General features: G+C 37.3%; 2 protein-coding genes across 7 annotated transcripts in view; one reads left to right on the top strand and one right to left on the bottom strand.

Moving 5' to 3' along the window:
* The window catches only part of LOC116725582 (cAMP-specific 3',5'-cyclic phosphodiesterase 4C), a 120,079-nt gene extending 108,465 nt beyond the window's left edge, over positions 1 to 11,614 (top strand). For all 6 annotated transcript variants that reach the window (XM_032571724.1, XM_032571726.1, XM_032571727.1 and 3 more), the window contains 6 exons: positions 59 to 223; positions 321 to 420; positions 1,100 to 1,254; positions 2,373 to 2,495; positions 3,283 to 3,465; positions 4,228 to 11,614. In XM_032571724.1, the coding sequence (XP_032427615.1) occupies positions 59 to 223; positions 321 to 420; positions 1,100 to 1,254; positions 2,373 to 2,495; positions 3,283 to 3,465; positions 4,228 to 4,797 (1,296 nt within the window). In that variant the 3' untranslated portion in view covers positions 4,798 to 11,614. The remainder of the gene's footprint in view (positions 1 to 58; positions 224 to 320; positions 421 to 1,099; positions 1,255 to 2,372; positions 2,496 to 3,282; positions 3,466 to 4,227) is intronic.
* A 580-nt stretch (positions 11,615 to 12,194) lies between these two features.
* Positions 12,195 to 14,170, bottom strand: ifi30b (IFI30 lysosomal thiol reductase b). Its single transcript, XM_032571728.1, has 7 exons — positions 13,764 to 14,170; positions 13,138 to 13,326; positions 12,981 to 13,052; positions 12,812 to 12,904; positions 12,595 to 12,747; positions 12,402 to 12,470; positions 12,195 to 12,316 (listed from the first exon to the last, which is right to left on the bottom strand). The coding sequence occupies exons 1-7, from the start codon at positions 14,046 to 14,048 to the stop codon at positions 12,248 to 12,250; spliced, it is 930 nt and encodes a 309-aa protein (XP_032427619.1). The 5' UTR covers positions 14,049 to 14,170; the 3' UTR covers positions 12,195 to 12,247.
* Between the last annotated feature and the right edge of the window lie 5,971 nt (positions 14,171 to 20,141).

Genomic DNA, 20,141 nt, shown 5'->3' with positions numbered 1-20,141 from the left:
TTAAAAGATAGTTTATGCAGATAGTTGAAGTTTTATTTGCTTGTCTTTCCATCGATAGGAGCGAGATCTTCTGAAAACCTTCAAGGTGCCAATTGACACTTTCCTCACCTTCATGATGACTTTAGAGGACCACTACCATGCGGACGTAGCTTATCATAACAACATCCACGCTGCTGATGTGGTGCAATCCACCCATGTTCTCCTGTCCACTCCTGCTTTAGAGGTGAGCGCTGTAGGTTTTTTTGCCCACTCTTTCCACTATGTTTTCGGGTTGAGGTACCGTTAAATTGAGCCTGGTTTGATGTCTTTCTTCATCCAAGGCGGTGTTTACAGACCTAGAGATCATGGCCGCTCTTTTTGCAAGCGCCATCCATGACGTCGACCACCCAGGCGTCACCAACCAGTTCCTCATAAACACAAGTATGTCACTTCCTGTTTCTGCATTCAGCAGGGATAACAGATGTAAAGTATCCTATATAAATTCATAAATTTGAGCTGTTTCTCTGCCAATACCACATTTAGCATCGCATTCACGAGGTTGATTAACAGCGTTAACACACTCCTCCTGGTTCTGATTGGTTGCTTTTGGTCAGAAGCCGTGTATTTTTTCAGATAGCAATACTAGCACAGGGAGGAGATGAAGGAAATTAATCTTATCTATCTCATAACAAACTGTCACGACATGGTGACGGTTTTAACAAATATGTAAAAAACGTTTTTATATATAAAATATTCATACTACAGCTGAAGAATAGACTTTTGTAAGTGTTTAAATGAAAAGTATTTTATGAGCGAACAGTTTCTTGTCTTTTATAACAATTCAAACATACTAATAATAGCAAGTAAAGAGTGTAGTTTATATAGGTGTTTAGGTGGTTCCCACTCCAAAAATGTAATAAATATGATTATAATAAAGTAGTTATGCTAAGTCTGGAGTAATTTATTTAATGTAAATGTAACCACCATAAACCATTCATTATTAAGCAAAACCAAAAAAGAGGCTAGTATGGGATTTGGCATAAGTCACAGTTTTCTGTAGAACAATGTTTAAAGTGCTGTTGTTGTTGGATAGTGACAGTTTCCTGATTCCTTCTTTGAGGTTCTGAATTGGCACTAATGTACAACGATTCGTCTGTGCTGGAGAACCATCACCTCGCTGTTGGCTTCAAGCTGCTGCAAGAGGAAAACTGTGACATCTTCCAGAACCTCGGCAAGAAACAGAAAGACTCACTCCGGAAGATGGTGATTGACATGGTAAGGCTGGGACTCCTTTTTATCCTTACAACTCTGGAAAACAATTTGAAAGTATGGAATTTCATTAAATATGTCCAGGTGAAAATAAGTATACACAGAGAACAGAAGGAAAGAATTAGATTTAATTCTATGTTTCATTGTCTAAATATCTCCATCTGTCCATCTTTGAAGCCTGACCTCAAAAATGTCTCTTTTAAATTTAGGATTAACATTTGTTTTTCAAAAATGAAAAAAATTTACTAAACTTTTACTCCAGAAAAGTATGAAATCTTGACATGAAAACGGAGAAGGTCTGTTTGCCAATGTCAATGTGAAATTTATATATACAGTATATCACTTTTAAAAGCAGGTTAAAACTGCACCAAAGTTTTGTACAAAAACGACAGCACAATACAATAGGTTGATGAAAAGAGGGAAAAAAAAAAAAAAAGTAAATAAAATAAAAAATTAAATATCACAACAAAAAAGTTACAGTATCAGGCCTCAATTAAATGCAAACAAATAAAAATAAGTTTTAAGAACAATTTAAAATGATCCAAAGACTAATAAATTATAAACTTTCAAATTTATTTTCATGACTTTAATTCGGCCACGTTTACACAGCAGGCAAATGCGACCCAAATTAAAGTTTTTTGGCCTAAATGTGACCCGTACTTAACTTTTTAATAGCAGGCTGAACGGCACTAATTCTGATCTTCTGAAAAATCATATTTGTGCCACTTTCATACGTGGGACAAAATCCGATACAGTTTTCAAAGCATCTGAAGTCAGAACAGTCATGTCGCATTAATCCAACTTTTACGTTATTGACCTGAGACTTATGTCTAAATTATTCCCCAGAAGAAGCTAGATAGAGCAAATCCATGTCGAAAACAGAAATTTTCTGGAAAAAATGTCACAACAAAATTTCTTGCTGCTTTTCTCAACTGAACAAACTAATATTCATATTGATTCAATTTATTTCTTTGTGTTATTACTGCATTAGGCAAAAAAGGCCAAATATTTGGAGCTGCAGCAACTTATAATGTCTTAGTACCTTGTGAAGGTTGATGTTTAGTGATTAAACAAATTTAATTTGTAGTTGTTCAGGAGGATTTGAGCTGCTTTGCTTTGTGCAGGTGCTGGCCACAGATATGTCCAAACACATGAACTTCTTGGCAGACATGAAGACGATGGTGGAGACCAAGAAAGTGACGAGTTTGGGAGTCCTGCTGCTAGACAATTATTCTGACCGCATCCAGGTAATGAAGTGCCAAATGATATGAAATAATTCTGACATTTTCTTTTTTTTAAAAATGTATTTTAGAAATGTTGTGCGTGTTTGTTATTCAAAAGAAACACTGTTGTGAAGGACTGAAGCGCTTTAGCGTGTTTGCTAACTTTGAAAACATTTTTTCCCCTAAATTAATTTTTCCAAATAAATTCTAAAGCACTAATTTTGACATTTGTGTTGAAGTTTTTGTTATCAACTTAAGAATCCTTTCAGTAGTTAGACGGTTATATTCAGGCTTTTATTTTGAAGTGGGTGAAGACTGTTTATGTTGCAGTTCCATTTCCTCTCCTTGCAAAATTTATTGAGAAAATGGCAAATATACAACAAAAAACTTTACATGTATATAAGTTAAACTTTACAAGTGTGCAAGTATACAACAAAAAACAAGTAAAGGTTGACCGATGAATGCAACACTTTAATGAACAACCAGGACTGATAATTAAACAAATACAGGATGAACTCTACATATATTAATTGTTTTCAAAGTGTCCTTATATTCTGCTTGTGATACATGGTGGGTTTCAATATGGTTGAATTTAGCGTGTTAGCATTAGCTTCCCATAAATACCATGTTGGTGTAGTTCTTTAGCATTAGCAGAACTAATGTTTATGATTAGTGCTTTAGTGGATCTGGTTGTATTATTAGCAGAATGGAGTGCTTTCACTTATTTTGGCTCATAAACACTATAGAAAATGTATTGTTTCATTCAAGTATCTTCTGGCTCAGAAGTGGTTTTTTGTTTTTTTTGCTTCAGGTTTTACAGAACATGGTCCACTGTGCTGACTTAAGTAACCCAACCAAACCACTGGAGCTGTATCGGAAATGGACGGACCGCATCATGGTGGAGTTCTTCACGCAGGGAGACCGAGAGCGGGACAAGGGGATGGAGATCAGTCCTATGTGCGACAAACACAATGCCTCCATAGAGAAGAGCCAAGTAAGTCAAATCTGACCTACATGGTTGCACATCATATTGTGGAAAAGTTCATATTTTTACAAGACTAATCGCCCAAACCTATGCTGCGTTCATACTGCAGCCCGAAATGACCAAATGTTTTGACGTAATAGGACCTGTATCTGATCTTTTCATGGCAGTCTGAACAACACAGGTCAGATTCTTTTCGAATGCAACCCAGGCCACTTGGCTATCCGATACGTGTCCGATTCAAATGTGACCTAACGTCCAGGTCGCATTCATCCTACTTGAACATCACTGATACTCAACAAATGTCAGTATTCTGATACACGCAAGCGGGAAGAATAACTACAACCATGGTGGACTATAATGGGGATTAAGTTGTTAATATTCTGGCTCTGGTTGGACAACAACTTCAGTATTGTATGTTATGCTCCACCGTTAGCATCCATGTTTACTTCTGCAAACACTGAGCACTTCTTGTTTTAATGGTGGTTGGTAAAACACTGAGCACGCTCTCTATGTGTGACGTTATTGCACCTCTAGTGTGCAAGCGGGACACTTTCAGGTCGCTCTTCACACTGGAGATCACATACAGGTCGCATATTTTTGGAAGTGTGAACAGCCACGGCAAAAAAATTCAATTTGACAAAAAATCGGAATTTGGTCACTTTAGGCTGCAATGTGAACATAGCCTTAGTTATTGGTTTTCCTCTGTAGTCTTCACAAAGTTTATCGGCTGGTTCTGGTTTCTCTTCAGTGTTTTTGTATTTTCCTACCCAGGTGGGGTTCATCGACTACATCGTTCACCCGCTGTGGGAGACCTGGGCCGACCTGGTGCACCCTGACGCCCAGGACATTCTGGATACGCTTGAAGACAACAGGGAGTGGTACCAGAGCATGATCCCCCGCAGCCCCTCGCCGACGAGCCCGGACGAGCCTCACGCTGAGGTGGGACCTGCAGCTGGCACTCCAGGGTCAGGAGGAGCCTTCCCTTCATCGGGAGGAGACAAATTCCAGTTTGAACTCACCTTGGAGGAGGAGGAGGAGGACGAAGAGGAGGCGGCGTCTGACCTCGAGAGCCCCTTAGAGGAGGAGTCTCAGACCAGTGGAGATCGGAGACACGATTCGTCCTCACCGTCCCTGTCTCCAGACCCCCGCAGCGGCGGCGGCAGCAACAGGTACCGTCCTCCCTCCCCTCACCCGTCTCGGACCCTGAGTCTCGCCTCCATGTCAGTGCGGAGCCCCCACCCTCACAGGACGCTGGGCTCCCCGGGGCCGGAGGCTTCTGACAGGAACAGAGAGCTGAGCCAGGAGGGCGACGGCGTGGCCTGCCTGCCGATGGGAACGTAATGACAAGCAGGAGCCGCCCTGCCGCAGAGACATGAGTGCTGGAGGCTGGAGGCGTCGGCAGGGCGAGCCTTCGCCAATAATGTCTGTAAAATCACCACAGTCCCTTTACACTGGAGACACCTTCTCTGGAGAGCAGAGGAACAACTCGCCTCTGTGCTTTTCTTTCTTTTCCAGCAAGATGAAATGTTTTATCCTCTGTCTGAGTGCCTGATAGGCCTTCCTGGTTTCCTGCAGCTTCAGCTGATGAATAATTGCTGCATTTAAACTGGGAAGAGTGGAATTAAGGCTTGTACTTACACAAAAGGTAACAAAACCTAAAAGGAAACGTCTTCCTCCAAAATAACTGTGACATCCGAGCATGAGCGGCGAATGAGGACTACAGTGGTGTGACAGGGTTTTGGAAATGATTTTGCACCATCGTTTTAATTTAGGATTTAGGATAATTAAGTTGGAATAGGTGAGTATGATTTATTTCTTTAAGAATGGCGTGTGAAATGAGTCAGTTAACCAAATACGGGATGTAGATGAGAAACTCGACGGACCTAAACCTCAGGGTATGAAGTGAAGCATAAACCTAATGTAGCACAGGTGTACTAAACCCCTCAACCCAACCCCAAACCGTCTTTCCTGTTTGTCCCATTGAGAAATGAGACTTTGTCTAAAATGTCTGTCTTTACATTTATTTAAATCCCTTTAATAGAGAATTTGGCAGATGAAGCAATCAGATATTCAAACCAGCTTGTAGCACCATGGGAACCGAACACTTTAGACTGAACCCCGGTCTCACCTGTTGCAAAGACACCAATGTATATTTAGTTTGAGCTTTATTCTATTTTTTACCTTATATTTTAAATTGTTTATGTTTTAATTTCTGTACTGTTCCTCATTGTATGTTTGCTGGTCTTGTGTGTTTTTGTGCTGAAGAAAAGCATTTTTTAATCAGGGTGCCTCCAGTCCGCAGTAGCACTTTACCGTCTTTACCGTTCTGCTCTAGTATTTAGTCACACAAAGGGCTTCACCCACTGTAGGCCTACTGATCACAAAAAAAGAAACTGTACAGGACATTGGACTACAGCTCTCAGAAGGCAGAGCAGGCCACAAAACTTAACATCTTATGGACGAGCATGAACGATCCCGGGTCTCCAGCAGCTTCTAAAGCTACAAGTTGAAGGTTTCTGTTGTTTTAATGAAAATTAAAATGATTGTGTAAACCTTCTCACTATTAAATGAAAGTACAATTTGCTATAAATCTGAGTTCATACAAAGAAAACTCTGGGTCTCCTTACATCGAGGTACACAGGGTTCCTACACAGGCTTGAAATAAATAAATTTTAAGATACGTTTTGAAAAGGAACATTGATTTTAGAACAAAAATACACCTTTAAGTCTTCAAGAGATTATAAATGGCTTGTTCTCCCTTAATTGGAAGATTAAATAGTGCAAAAAAAATTTTTTCCTCTTCGTTAAATGCATCAAAATTAGGAACACTCACCATTTTTTATTCTATAAATGCATCAGGCAACCATGTATTTTAGGTTTATTTTGTCTACAGGACCCTTTTCCAGAAACCGAGCTGGTTTTTATTTACTCTTCAAGAAAAAAAAACAACTCAAAAATGTTCTGGCAGAAACATAGCAGTTATAGATAACTCTTCTAACTCTTCTAGATAACTCTGTTTACAAAGTTGTTAAAACTGTCACGATGTCCTGACAGTAGAAAATTATACAATTTGTGAAATTAGCTCCGACTGCCACTTAAAGAAAAGCACCATTCCCCTTCAGAAACAACCAGTCAGAACCAGGAGGAGGGTCTTAGCGGTGTCAATCATGCTCACACCCACACCCTTCACCCATTTAGGCCATTTAGGCCATTCAGACTCACAATTTCTGGTGTGCTGCAGCTGTGCTTATGGCAGAGAAACAACCTAACTAAAAAGAAAAACTAAACCTATTGAGTTTTTCTCAGAACTTCCTACTGCAGCTTTAAATGACTCATATTATGCACTCAACATCCCTCAAGGATTAATTCTACCTTCAAAGTAATTTATTCAATATTTAAACCAGGAATGTTACAGAATTTATCAATGTTTTTGCTCCTCAATAGAAAATAAAACAAGCACAGCTGACATGTGTAAATGCATTCAGATTAAAAAAATTTAAAAAATAATTATTTTTTTAAAATATAAATATTAAATTGTAGAATTTGCTCTTACGTTTGTCTAGATGCAAAAAGCTTCACACTGGCCTTTTTCTGCTCCACAAGTGAATCAGATGTTTCTTGAAATGTGAAAAAAAAAAAAGATAATAAACACATTTAGACCAGAGTTTTGTATTAAAATTCCCAGGATATGTTAAAAATACCTGCAGAAATTTAAGTAACATATAAAACTGAAAACATGTGTAGCAACCCTGTGTATAGCGACAAACTGTTTGCCTTTAAAACCGCAGCATGCCCTCCTCTTCAGGCTGTTGCATCCAGAGCGTCACTGCGGCTGGTCTTTGGTTGTGGTTGAGTCGGTTAAGCTCACACACTGCCCACTCTGTGCCTCTGAAGTTGAATGAAGTGTGTTTGGTTTGGTAATAGCAGCTTTCTTTATTCATAAAAATCCCACTGAAGAAATCAAAACCTCAGTTAACCAGCGACAACTGTTGGTTCCCCGTTGCATTAAAAAAGAACACAAAATCCGCACCAATGTAAACTTATGAACTTCTTGTGGTTTTCTGTTTGTTGTTATTTTTATTATTTAAGAGATCCAGTTGTCGAAATAACTGAAAAAGATACAAAAAAGAACATGTAAGTAGTTTGTCATGAGTTTTACACCTGCAAAGGATTTATGGTAAAGTTAATACATTTTCAGATTAATCTATTATGTATTTTATCTATTATGTATCATCAGTGTGGCTTTTTAAAATGGTCATAAAAAACAAAATGTTACACTAAGTCTGTGTGTCAAACACTAACAGATAAGGAGAAATATTGGAGCAGTATTTATACAACCACATACTTTATCTTTTCTTTTTAAATTAAATGTTATATTTTTATTTCATGTTTTTTATAACTCTTCACTTTTTGTTTTTGGTTAAGTAGCTGTACATCATTTCAGTATAATGAACAAATACTATGAATCAACAGACAGGATCTTAATCCAGCATGTAGTTATTGTCTTTTTTACCACATAACACAGTATAGAGAAAACCGTACATTTCTTTAATTATTACACAGACGTTGTTTGTTGCAGATCTATTGGTGTATATTTGTTAGACTTTTATTTTGAGAGTTTATAATTAGCTTTAACATAACTTCCATACAGGTGTGAAACCATAAGTAACAAATTATAGAAATTAGAAGCAAATTAGTTTTGTTCTTTATTCAAGTTTTGTTTTCATTATTTGGGAATCTGACTGGCTTTGGCTTTGAAATTATAATTTCTGAAACAAACAAGAAACTATAACTAAAAACTACAAGTAAACAAACCCTGGTTGGTGGAGGTTGTCCTTACGATCCACAGTTACATCTGTTTTTTCAATAACAATGCTGATTGTCTGACTTGGATCCAGAATGCATTGAACTCGGATGTGACGCCATTCCTAGATCCCATCTTCAAACTCCAAACTCAGCAAGATTTTAGGAATGTTTTTGAAGGAAAATATTCGTTTTTAATTAACTGACCTCTTGAAACCTTTTAAAAAATACTGTGCTCTACCTGAATGATGCCAAGGTCAAGTGAAGCGATGAAAATTTCTGAGATGGAGAATCGATTGAACAGATGGGATTTAATTGGGTCATTAATATTCATATTTTGATCACATGATTTATTTACAGACACAATGTTGTCAACTAAAGATTATCCAAATGCAACAATACATTAGTACCAAAATTTGAAAAATAAAGTTGGTACTCACTTTTGGATTCATGCTAAACCAAAACAGAAAAGTAATAAAGGAGTGGAAACACCCAAACCAAACCAAACCAAACCAAACCACACCTCAAACATCAGCCACAGGTTAAAGTTTGCTGTCTAACTTTAAGCATTTTATCTTTTCTCACATTACAAATAAAGATGTCATGAACAACAGAAGAATGCTTTCCTCCCGCCGTGCCAACAGGGGCTGCTGTAGAGCTCAGACCTGCAACACCAGTTCAAGAAGGTTGGGACTTTGTGTAAAATAAAAACTGCATAAAATATGTTAAAAACCCATATTTTACTTACAATGGAGTGAATCTCCCTTTTAAATTTATAAACATTTTTTAAATTTCTGATTTGAGACCGGAGGACAGTTTTCTTCAGATTTTGGGAATCTTTTAATTATTTGATGAATGATTAAAAGATTATATGATGATATAATAGATAACATGATGTTCCGTCTTCCCAGTTCTGCACTGGGGAACATTTTTCTGAAATTTTTTCCACCATTGTACAATTCAGCTTATTTTTATACCCAATTTTATTCCTGATCGACTGACAAATCTTAGCAACTGCAAAATGCTCCTCCAGCAGCTTATTGTTTAAAACCTCTTACCTCTGCAATATTTTTTTATTATGTCCTTTTTTGAGATACCACCATATTTAATTTTTTTTCCTCTAGAGGTTTTTTGACTTCTTAATTTTCACTTTTATGTTTACAATTTTTTGTGAATGCAGGTGCATCTCATCAATCATTACGGTAATTTTTGAAAGTGAAAACTTATATGGATTCATTACACAATGAGTGTTATATTCTTGGCATTTATTTGTCTTAGGTTAGTTAATCATAACTACTAGATAATAACAAACCAAAATTTACCTTTTTTGAACTTTTGAAAGTCACATAAGACAAAAAAGTGTTTTTAATACAGAAACGTTTTGGTATGTCATACAAAATCACAAGAAAAACTCGTAAGCAGATTAAGCCACCTGTACTCAAACATGGAAAGTTCAGTGGAAGGAAAAACTGAGGTAGAGAGACAAACTTAAAATTACCTGCAATAATCACTTGTAATATGTCTCCCTGTATGTAGTGAATCAACATAATACCTTAGTTTAATTTGCTGAGATGCACCTGTATTATATGGGTTTATCTTTATATTTCAGACACTTTTTACGTTACACACGGTGTCCCAACTCTTACGGAACTGGGGTCGCACATTGGTTGGCGTTCAAACAAAGCAGGTTGTGTCCCGTCAGGTTAGGAGCGTCAGCCTGCTCGACTGGGAAGAAAAGCGTGCCACAAGTGTTGAAAACACACGAAACACCTGCCAGCCTACGAAGCTGTACATTTTTACACTAGAGATTTTAAACTGATGATTGTATCAAAGTCATTAACTTTATAAGTGTTAGTTTTTACAAATGAAACATGTTGACAGTATTTAAAGCAGGCGTTTTCATAGGTTTCTGTGCAGCGTAGAGAGCAGCCCTTTGCTAACCCCGATAGCGGAGAATGTTTGTATTTTCATGACTTTCATCTCTTTCTATACCAAGTACGTTTGGAGTCTACAGCGCGTAGAGAGACCAGGCAGTTAGCGAGCACTACAACAGATAATTTGCTTCCTGGTTAGGCAGTTGTAGGAAACAATAGTCTAAACAGTATTTCTTTTTTTTAGGTAGTAAGCTTTATCAATCGGCCTTACATATGATAGGTTTGAGCCTCGTGTTAAAGGACTATTGTGCTGTTTTTTTGTTTTGTTGGATGCTGACCTTCAAACTGTTGTTTGTTTTTCACCCCTAAAGAAATCAGATTGGGTTTCAACTAGAAAATAATGTGTTTTTTTAGCAGCATTTTTAGCTGTTAACCTTCTGTCATTTAGGATTCCTAAATCAAAAATATGTTTGAATTTCTAGTGTAAAAGAATACCCTTCACATGATGAAAATGCCATCTATATCTTATCATTTAAACATTTCTTACCTTTTGCATATTGATTCTGACATGCTGAAAAAACAGTAAGGATCTCCTGGCATTTTGTGGACCTTTCCAAAAAACTTCAAATTTATTTATTTTTTTTACTTTGTTAAACATTTTGGTTTCCAAAGAGTAAAAGGTCCCAAAAAGTGAAACTGATCCATCTACATCACATCATCTAAGCTCTTGGGATATGGACCAAAAGAATGAAATCCTGGATACAAATGACGGAAATGAGCTTCCGTTGCGAGATACTTTGAAAAATAAAAATTTACTTTTCTATTAGCAATTTTTAATAATGCATCCTTAATTTTCAAGATCTTTCATTTTTTGAAAATATTCAAAATCGTGATTGAAAATTTTACAACAATGCAAAGGACATTTTTTACCATTCATTTAGTCTTTGTAAAAAAAAAGAAAGAAAAAAACTCACCGAGCTTCAAGTATTTTTCTTCTTATTGCAGAAAAGCTTTTGACAAATGATGCATTGGTGGCATTTTCATCATGGATTCTTTAAAACTTTTTTTAGACCCACATCTCCCAGTCTGAGGCGTCAGCTAGTTGAATTCAGCACTGTGGCTCAACACAGGATAGACAACAGCGCCACTTGGTGTTAAGTGTGTTAGTTGGCAGGGGAGTTCCTGCTTTCATTTAATAATGCTGATACTGCCTTCATTCTTGTTAATGTAGTCTCTCGGTTTCAGTGTCGTGCAAATGTCTAAAGATATATTTATTCTTTAAATGTGTCAAGAACAAGTACTGTAAGACAATGACTGATTTTATGTTCCAGAGCCTAAAAACAAGTATGCTTTACTTGTATGTACTCGTCTGCCACTCCAATGTTTGTTTTTGTCAGAACTTATTTTGCTTTTGAAGCCAAAAGATTCTCGGGAGTTCAGGGTGTTATGTGAAAAATGCCAATAAATTAAATGGAAATTTATCAACTTTGTTTTTAGTTTCTTTCAGACTGGAGTCCTTTCCTTAAGAGAAAAATAGTTAATCTGCTTTCTAGAGTGTAGAATTTTATTAGCATTTTAAGATGGTCTTCAAAACATTTGGCAAACAGAGCAATACTGCCACCAACTGTAAGTGAACAAACGTTGCAATCTATTCTCATACAAATTACATTTAAAAGGATACTGCCTGGTAGATTTTACTTTGCTTTTCTAAAACAAAATAGGAGCTAGTTTTGACTGGATTCTTCATGAAACACTCCCAGTACTCTGCTGAAATTAGCAATACAATGATTAATTGTGCAAAATGTAATGCACCATGATTGTCCATAAAATAGAACTGTTGATCTTTCCAACATCTTCCCAGCTTGAAACCCACCAAATAGGCCTACTATTTTATCACATTAGAAGCTCTTAAGATCTAGTTAGGCAATTTGTTGGATTGGAGCTTAATTGCATCACTAAATCACAATCATGTATTCTCAGCAAGCTATTTCAGCCTGAAGTTTGTGATGCAACAAAAAGTCTGGGGGTGTCATTTTGTTAGTCACCAAAACAGAAACAAAGTCCATTGATATTTTTTATTATCCTTTAGTCATAGCAGACACATTTGAGTGAATTCATTCTGTTAAGCAGCCGCTTCTGCTCAGTTTAACCGGGGCGCCGGTGCAGACTGGGGGCTTCACTCCCTGTAGGTGAGAAACAGTTAAACCATCACATTAAAGTTAAACTTTTCAGTGGGGAAAGGAAAATGAAAACCTAGATAGTTCTCACCTTATAGCGATCACAGATCAGGTGAAACAGTGAAGATGTAGTCTTTGCTTCAGTTTCTTTTGTGTACTCCTGCAACATGATGATTAAAGACATTTATAAATCTAAAACCAACCTTCAGCAAAGTCACACAGAACTAGTCAAAAGTCTGGATACCACAACAGTTTCACTAGACATTTAACCAGCCATGTTTTACCCCATCAATTGTGACCCAAGGAACGTGTGTGTGAGCCGGGTTCAGAGCTCTGGTCATGACGGCGTAACCATGCATCAGCTTGTAACCCAGACGTCCAGTCACGCATGCGTCAACAGCGGCCCAGGATACGGAGGGAGCGTACAGCTGGAGACACTTTAAAAGATGAACAGTTAGCATCAAGCTACCAGACACAAAACACAAGAAGTTAAACACTCACTGGCTCTGCAGCATTCAGGACATTTGCAGCAGACTCCATGCAGTAGATTACTTGAAATGCCAGTGAGGTTCCAGTCAAATGGATGATGCAGGCCTTGAGGAGGAAGACAGATGAAGGAAGTCTGTGCGCAAATGTTAAACCAGTTAAGTGCATGAGTTTTTTTCCAAACCTGAATCATGTTTCCTCTGCACTCAGGCTCTCCATGTTGACAGCTGAAGGGACTGTTTACAGATAAAACTTCCTGAAGAATTTAATTGAAACAGTCGAGAGGTTTTAAATATGGTCCAAGTAGTCCATTACCCTAAATATCATTGTAGGATTTTTACCTTGGCATTTCCATAAGGAACCAGAGTGAGGGACATTATGTCCTGCAGCATTGTCCAGGTGGGGAACAGCTGCTTGGTGATGAAGCGTCTGCAGTCTGGACACAGGCTCTCATAGTATAGTGTGAGAGCGACACGAGGAACCGTCTGGTTTGGCTTAATGGCACCGAGCTCCATGCATTGCTTCTGGACCTAGAAACAAAGGAGCAGACCAGGGTACAAGCGGAGCCATTTCCTTTGACCAAGTTTGGGTTGTTTGACCCAGAGCTGCTCTGCCTGGTCACATGAAAAGCCACTGGTTCCCAATTTCTGAAGCATGACTTTCATTTGAAATTAGACCAGAGGACACAAGATCACCATGAACAAACCGTCAGGGCTTACAGAAATAAAATAAAACCCCAGACAGACATTTAAGAGGTTAAATATATACACAGTAAGAATATATTGATAAAGTCTGCAGACAACTTTACTTGCATCCTCACCAGGCAATTACAGAAACCTTAGCATTTAAATACACTTTGCATATTAATATTTAACATCTTTGCATTTGTTTAAGTCATTTTTGCTCCTCTGAACATTTTACTTTGAAATATCTCAGTTTACAAATTAAACACAGCCAAAGCTCTCACCTTGCATTCTATGGCAATCTCCAGAGACCGACACCACTGAGACGGAGGGTAACGACAGGCCGGTTTGGGATGAGAAAGCTCAAAACTTTTATGTTTGGTAGAGATCAGGAAAAGCACAGCAAGGATGCACAAAACCTTCATGATTCTTAGGAGGAAAAATATCCACACAGCTCCAAGACAGACAGCCAGATAAGACTGAGAGAACCCCTCCTCCTGAGAGCTACTTAAAGTCATCACCGTCATCATCAGCTGATGAACACCAGGTGTTGCAGATCCAGCCCACATTTCTGAGTCTAATTATGATAATAATACGTTTGGTAAATAAATCAGGCTTTTTAGTAAATTGTAAAAGTGTTCATGCAATCATGACAGTAAATCTTGGCACTAATGTTTAAATGGTTCTCACAGTACACCAAGCAGTTTTAAAATAGGCTGCAATTTTCTCTTTAAAATTTTGGAGATGTAATTTAAAAATTAAATAAAATAAAAATCATGATGAATTTCTGTTTTGCATCTCTACTTCAACACACCTGAGTCAAATAATGAGGTCCTTAGCAGGACTCTGGAGAACTTGACTGCACTTAGGAGGTGATTCAGCTGTTGGATTCAAGTGTGTTGGATCAGGGAGACATCTAAGAGTTGCAGGACACCGGCCCTCGAGGACCAGTATTGCCCACCCCTGACCATCTAGTCATGGTGACTGACCATACAAGGGTCTCAAACTCCAGTCCTCGAGGGCCGCAGTCCTGCAACTTTTAGATGTGCCTCTGCTGCACCACACCTGAATAGAATAATTAGGTCATTAGCAAGGCTGGGAGAACTGATCTACACAAAGAGGAGGCAATTAAGCCATTTCATTCCAATGTTTTGTACCTGTGGCACATCTAAAAACTGTAGGTCTGCGGCCCTCGAGGACTGGAGTTTGAGACCCCTGACTGTACTAGAAAAACAATGTCTTTAGTCAGGGGCTTCTTCAAATTCTCTAATACAGTTCACTACAGGAGATCTTTCCTACCAACAACCATCTCCATCAGCAATATTTCTCTGAATAATTTCAATTAATATGAGTTACAACAATATTTAATTTCCAAATTGATCCCATTGGAAATTGGATCCGATTTCCAATGGGATCTAAAATGTATCCCAACACCGACTTGTGGTGTATACCGCCACCTACAGTACTGGAGTATGTAGGACAGAATTTCCATCAGCGAATTAATTACACCTGTTAGCTTAGCGGTTGTTGTCCTGACCAGCTGTTTTTGGACGAAGGATGACTTCCCTTTTTGCTTCCAGTGTGTCATTTATTTATTTATTTTGTTATCTAAAATTTTAATAACTTCAGCAATGAGCCAGCGTTCATATTAACCACGGCTGGTGTTTGAAGGTGAGAATCTATCACACGCTTTAGCATGTTGTGCTAATATGTTAGCAAACAGGCTGTTTTACTTTCTGAGCTCGTATTGAGATATATTTCGACTAGTGGAAGTCAGAAGATTTTTTTTAGTTTTAAATGTTGTCAACTGTCTGTTAGCAAGCTGCAGGCAGCCGAAGTGCAACTTTGGAAAAGCAGGGGCGGTTCTAGGATCAACTGAAGGTGCCCCTTCTCCACAAAAGCCTGACGAACATGAAGGACATACACTGCCTAGCCAAAAAAAAAGGTAACATTAATATTTTGCTGGACTGTCCTGAGCCCACATTCCTGTGGCGTTGCTTTCATAGACTTCATTATTGTTATATATTTAATCTTACAAGTGTATTTTACAAATGGATGACAAATTCTCTTTTTAGTGTCTTTAATTTCCATCTGCTTTAGCATCATTAATAATCAATATTTGTGGTTTACTGTAGTCAGCTGCTGAAGACTAGAAAGTGTTAATAATGTCTTTAAACAAAACAACTGCTCGTTAAACCATTTAAAATTTATTCGAGAACTGAAAGTGCTTACTTCAACATAATTTTCTCAGTCAGGTTTTACACCAACAGAATAGTTAAAATCCAGTTTTTCAGGTAGGACCTTTCTAAAGAAAAACATTTTTCTCACAAGATGTGTGGCATTGCATAATTAATACAGAAAATAAACATTTACAGTAACAAGATTGCTTCCAAAAAACATTTTGATCAACTCTGTTATTCTCAGAATCAAACAAGAGACACTTTTAGTCGTCCACAAAGGAAAAGAAAATAACAAAGTCACAGAAACATCATCCTGACAGTGTTTTTAATGTGATACAGAAATTAAAAAAGGGATTAAACCATATACACAGATCAGAGATCATAGATAATGAACATTTTACTAAGCTAATGACATTTTCAGCAAATTGAAAGTAACAACATTCAAAGGGAAAAAACACAAAAGCAAGATAACATCTCATCATGGCATGGAAGACGGTTTTGGATCCAAAGCCAAAAAAAATCATTAAGATACGAAAGATGCGTCTTCCGATTAATTTTATTCTCAAAGTTAATTTCTATTTTTAATCCCACCCAAACGTTTACTATCCAACACTTGCCTGTAACTCTGGATAAGACGTGATCGCTGACCTTTGACTAACATGACATTTCTGTTTAGCAACCAAGAAACTAAAAAAATTTAAGTTATTCAAATTCTTCTAAGATTCTGTAAAGGAAGTTCTGTGCAGCCACAGATATCCCTGTTTCTCCCCCGACTTTTTCCTTTCACTCAACTTTCCTTTTATTGTGCCGGATACAGTTCTGTGAGCAATCTTGACCTTTTGAGGTTTTCCCTCCAAATGTCAAGTCAGTAATTTTTCTTAGAAATTTGAGAGGAAGGAAAAGATGTGGTAGGTCTAAAAGCAGCAGTACATGGACATGCTTTTCAGAAGACTAATATTTCTGTGTTCAATTACATTTTGTCTAATTTTTTTAGTAGTGTAATTGAAATTTGCTGTAAACCTTAAGAATCCAAATAAACAGAAATAAGCACTTCAATAAATTTGCTTATTTCAAGTGTACAGTGACTAAGTACTGAAAATAACTTTTGAAGTTATTTTAATTTGACATGTGACTATTTTCACAAGTTAGGGACCACTAAAATGTTTCTGATTTCAATTTCTAAGTTGCAAACATGTTCCATTCTTTTACTTTCTACCGACATCTTTTTATCTGCTAAAGCCATTCTGTTTTCCATACACTGCAAAAGTAACTTTTTAGGAAATGTTAAAATATTCAAATTTGCATTAGCTGCATGGAAACAGCCACAATAAAAGCACTTACTCTTACACCTACAGCATTGCTCTCTCTCCATTCTCTCTCTGTTCTGTAGTAACAAGCCTCTCAAGTCGTCTTTTAAACAAAAAACTAGACTTAACTGTAGAGAAATCCAACTGTTTTCTAAATTTCAACCCGGCTAGTGGATTTATTCTTCCATGCCACAAGTTCTTAACATCTTGCACCATTGAATTCAGTCACTCAGGAGGAAAAACAAAAACAACTACTAATAATTACAAGAAGTAGACTTTAGATAATTGCCAAACTGAATAGTAGAAGTTTTGAAAACAAATAAATAAATAAACATCCCAATAAATTCAGCTTTATTTTCTGTTGCTGCACATCCGCAACAACAGCTATAGCATCCAAAGGGTTAAAAAGATGTTTGGTGCCATGAAATATAAATTGGTGCTTAATTTCTCCCAGCATCTTTTCTCATTTCAAAATATTCTTTTTTTAATATTCTGTTTGCACAGTGATAAAACATTTCATATACAGAAAGCAACAATGACACAGAAAAAGACCAAATTGTGCACAAAACTCTCTGACTTTACAAAATATCAATTATATTTCAGTAGTCATCTAGATATAGATGCTACTTACTTTTTTATGGAGCTACTACACATTAATCTCATTTGCAACTTTTTTCCCATAGATATATACAACTACGACGAGTCTACCTGCCTCTGCAACAGGGTTAGTGTACATGAGGAAAGTTTAAGTATCTGTAAGTATTTGAAGATACTTCTGTGCAAATGCTATGCTTTATTCAAACCCCACAGAGCGGTGGTCATGTTTGCTTCTGTCCACATACAACCCATATATTAATTTATTTTATTTTTTGTACTTGTGCAAGAAAATCAACAGATATACAGCCTCTATGTAAATAAATAAATCAAACATTTATGTTTAAAGCTGCAGATATAATCTATCGCTCGGCTTGTTTAGTCTGCCAAAAGTACAAAATACACAACATGACTTAGAAGGGGCAGATATCTTCATTTTTTACTTTCATACAAGTTTTCGTCTCACTCCGTTGTGGTGGTTTGTTCAAAACCTGTGCATTGCAAGACTTCACATTTTAATACTGTGCAACACCAACGAAGGCTGCACAGTGGCGCAGTTGGTAGCACTGTTGCCTTGCAGCAAGAAGGTCCTGGGTTCGATTCCCGGCCAGGGTCTTTCTGCATGGAGTTTGCATGTTCTCCCTGTGCATGCGTGGGTTCTCTCCGGGTACTCCGGCTTCCTCCCACAGTCCAAAAACATGACTGTTAGGTTAATTGGTCTATCTAAATTCTCCCTAGGGGTGTGTGTGTGTGTGAATGGTTGTTTGTCCTGTATGTCTTTGTGTTGCCCTGCGACAGACTGGCGACCTGTCCAGGGTGTACCCCGCCTCCCGCCTGGAACGTAGCTGGAGATGGGCACCAGCAACCCTCCCGACCCCATTAGGGACAAAGGGTGAACAGAAAATGGATGGATGGATGGATGGATGGCAACACCAACGAGCTGATGTGGTAGCACGCACACCTAATGTTAAACGTGAGCCAGCTACTCTGTACTGTGTCGTTTAAAATGGAAAAACTACAACAAATCATGGCAATCACAAGTCGCACAAATAAAGGAAAATATTTTACATAATTTTGAGGTAAAAAGCAAAGAAAGTGTCTTATCTAGCTGGTGGTAAAATTGATTTCTAAACAGTACCCAGCCTAACACATTATATGCATTGTAACAAGATCATGCAACTTCTAATTTCTTTTTTTTTTCCTTTTTTTTTTTTTTTTTACGACCAGAAAAGCTAAAATCTGTCCAACTCACTTCACGGCAGGTAACAGTCTAACAGAACTGACAACATCAAGTGACGTAATGACAATCAAGCACATGGTGGACCGTTAAGAGAGAAATGCATTAAAGGTGACCCATCATAATAGAGAAGAATTATTTATCAGCCTTTGACAAATATTATGTACGCCTAAATATTAATATCTTCATTGTGCGATACTGGTCATTGTTTTATTTTTTTGTTTTATTTATTTATTTTTTGATTTTCAAACAATACATCATCGCCACTCTCAGTCCAAAGTCCCTGGGTGGAAGACCAGTTTACCCCAGAGTTGACTATACCTGGATAGCTTTAAAATGTAAACAATTTATATTGAAATGCCAATAATTATAATAGAAAACAAGCTTGGAAATGTTAAACTAAGAATCTCCTAACTTAGACACAGTGTTTCATCTTTTTTTTGAGTTTTACCTCAAACTGAGGTAGTAACTATTTTAAAGCTTTTAGAGGTAATACTTGCTTTGTTCTATGGATCACATCACAGTACTTCTGGATTATCATTACCTTTTGTATATATGCAGAGCCATAACGGATGCATCTCTCACTACTTAACATATTAGGATGTAAACAATTTACATACTGTATGTAGCTAAGGAAAAGACTGATGACCTCTAATAATAAAAAAAATCTTCACATAAAATGTAACTTTTATTTAAATGCTATAAATTCACGCTGAAAATTTGAGAATTATTATTTTTTTGTGTGGGAGGAATAATGTTCTAAAAGATGTTTGTGCTTCATAAAATCACCATTTCCACACTTACTAGCACCTATAAAAACTCCTTTGAAATAAATCTAAACAAACCGTTGTTAGATTTTATGCCTCAAACTTCTACATTTCCTCAGAGCGTCTCTGAGTTTGAATTAATATTTTGCGATGTCATTATTCCCAAGGTTATGATTATGATTCAACACAAGCCCGTTATTATTCATGCGATTCAAGTAAAGCATATATGTGTTGATCTTCACAAAAAGCAGGTATTGGAGATCAGCCACTCAAACTACTGATCTCTAAACTGGAATTGTGACAAACAGAGCTGAAGAAAAACAATCACACAGTGACACTGAGACCATTAAACATGAGATTATGCTACTGCAATAAAAGTGCATTTCTAACAGGAGCACCAATAATGTGACACTGAATAATTGACTTAAAACAGGTGCCCTCTGTTTGTGGCTAGCTGGTTTCTTTTCCTCCGCTTAGTAATACGTTTAGCGGCTCATCTCGTCTGATCTGAGTTTGTCAAGTTCACTTAACTTACTTTTTTCATAATTCTCAGTCATTGTTTATGTTTGTATTTACC

Source organism: Xiphophorus hellerii, chromosome 9, assembly GCF_003331165.1.
Source record: "Xiphophorus hellerii strain 12219 chromosome 9, Xiphophorus_hellerii-4.1, whole genome shotgun sequence".
Classification (NCBI taxonomy): domain Eukaryota; kingdom Metazoa; phylum Chordata; class Actinopteri; order Cyprinodontiformes; family Poeciliidae; genus Xiphophorus; species Xiphophorus hellerii.
This window is presented reverse-complemented; position numbering and strand designations above follow the sequence as displayed.

Coding starts and splice junctions, on each gene's coding strand:
- ifi30b (XM_032571728.1), bottom strand. CDS start 14,048: ATGTGGGCTGGATCTGCAACACCTGGTGTTCATCAGCTGATGATGACG. Junction 13,327..13,763: donor AGATTGCCATAGAATGCAAG/GTGAGAGCTTTG, acceptor CTTTGTTTCTAG/GTCCAGAAGCAATGCATGGA. Junction 12,748..12,811: donor TCCTGAATGCTGCAGAGCCA/GTGAGTGTTTAA, acceptor CATCTTTTAAAG/TGTCTCCAGCTGTACGCTCC.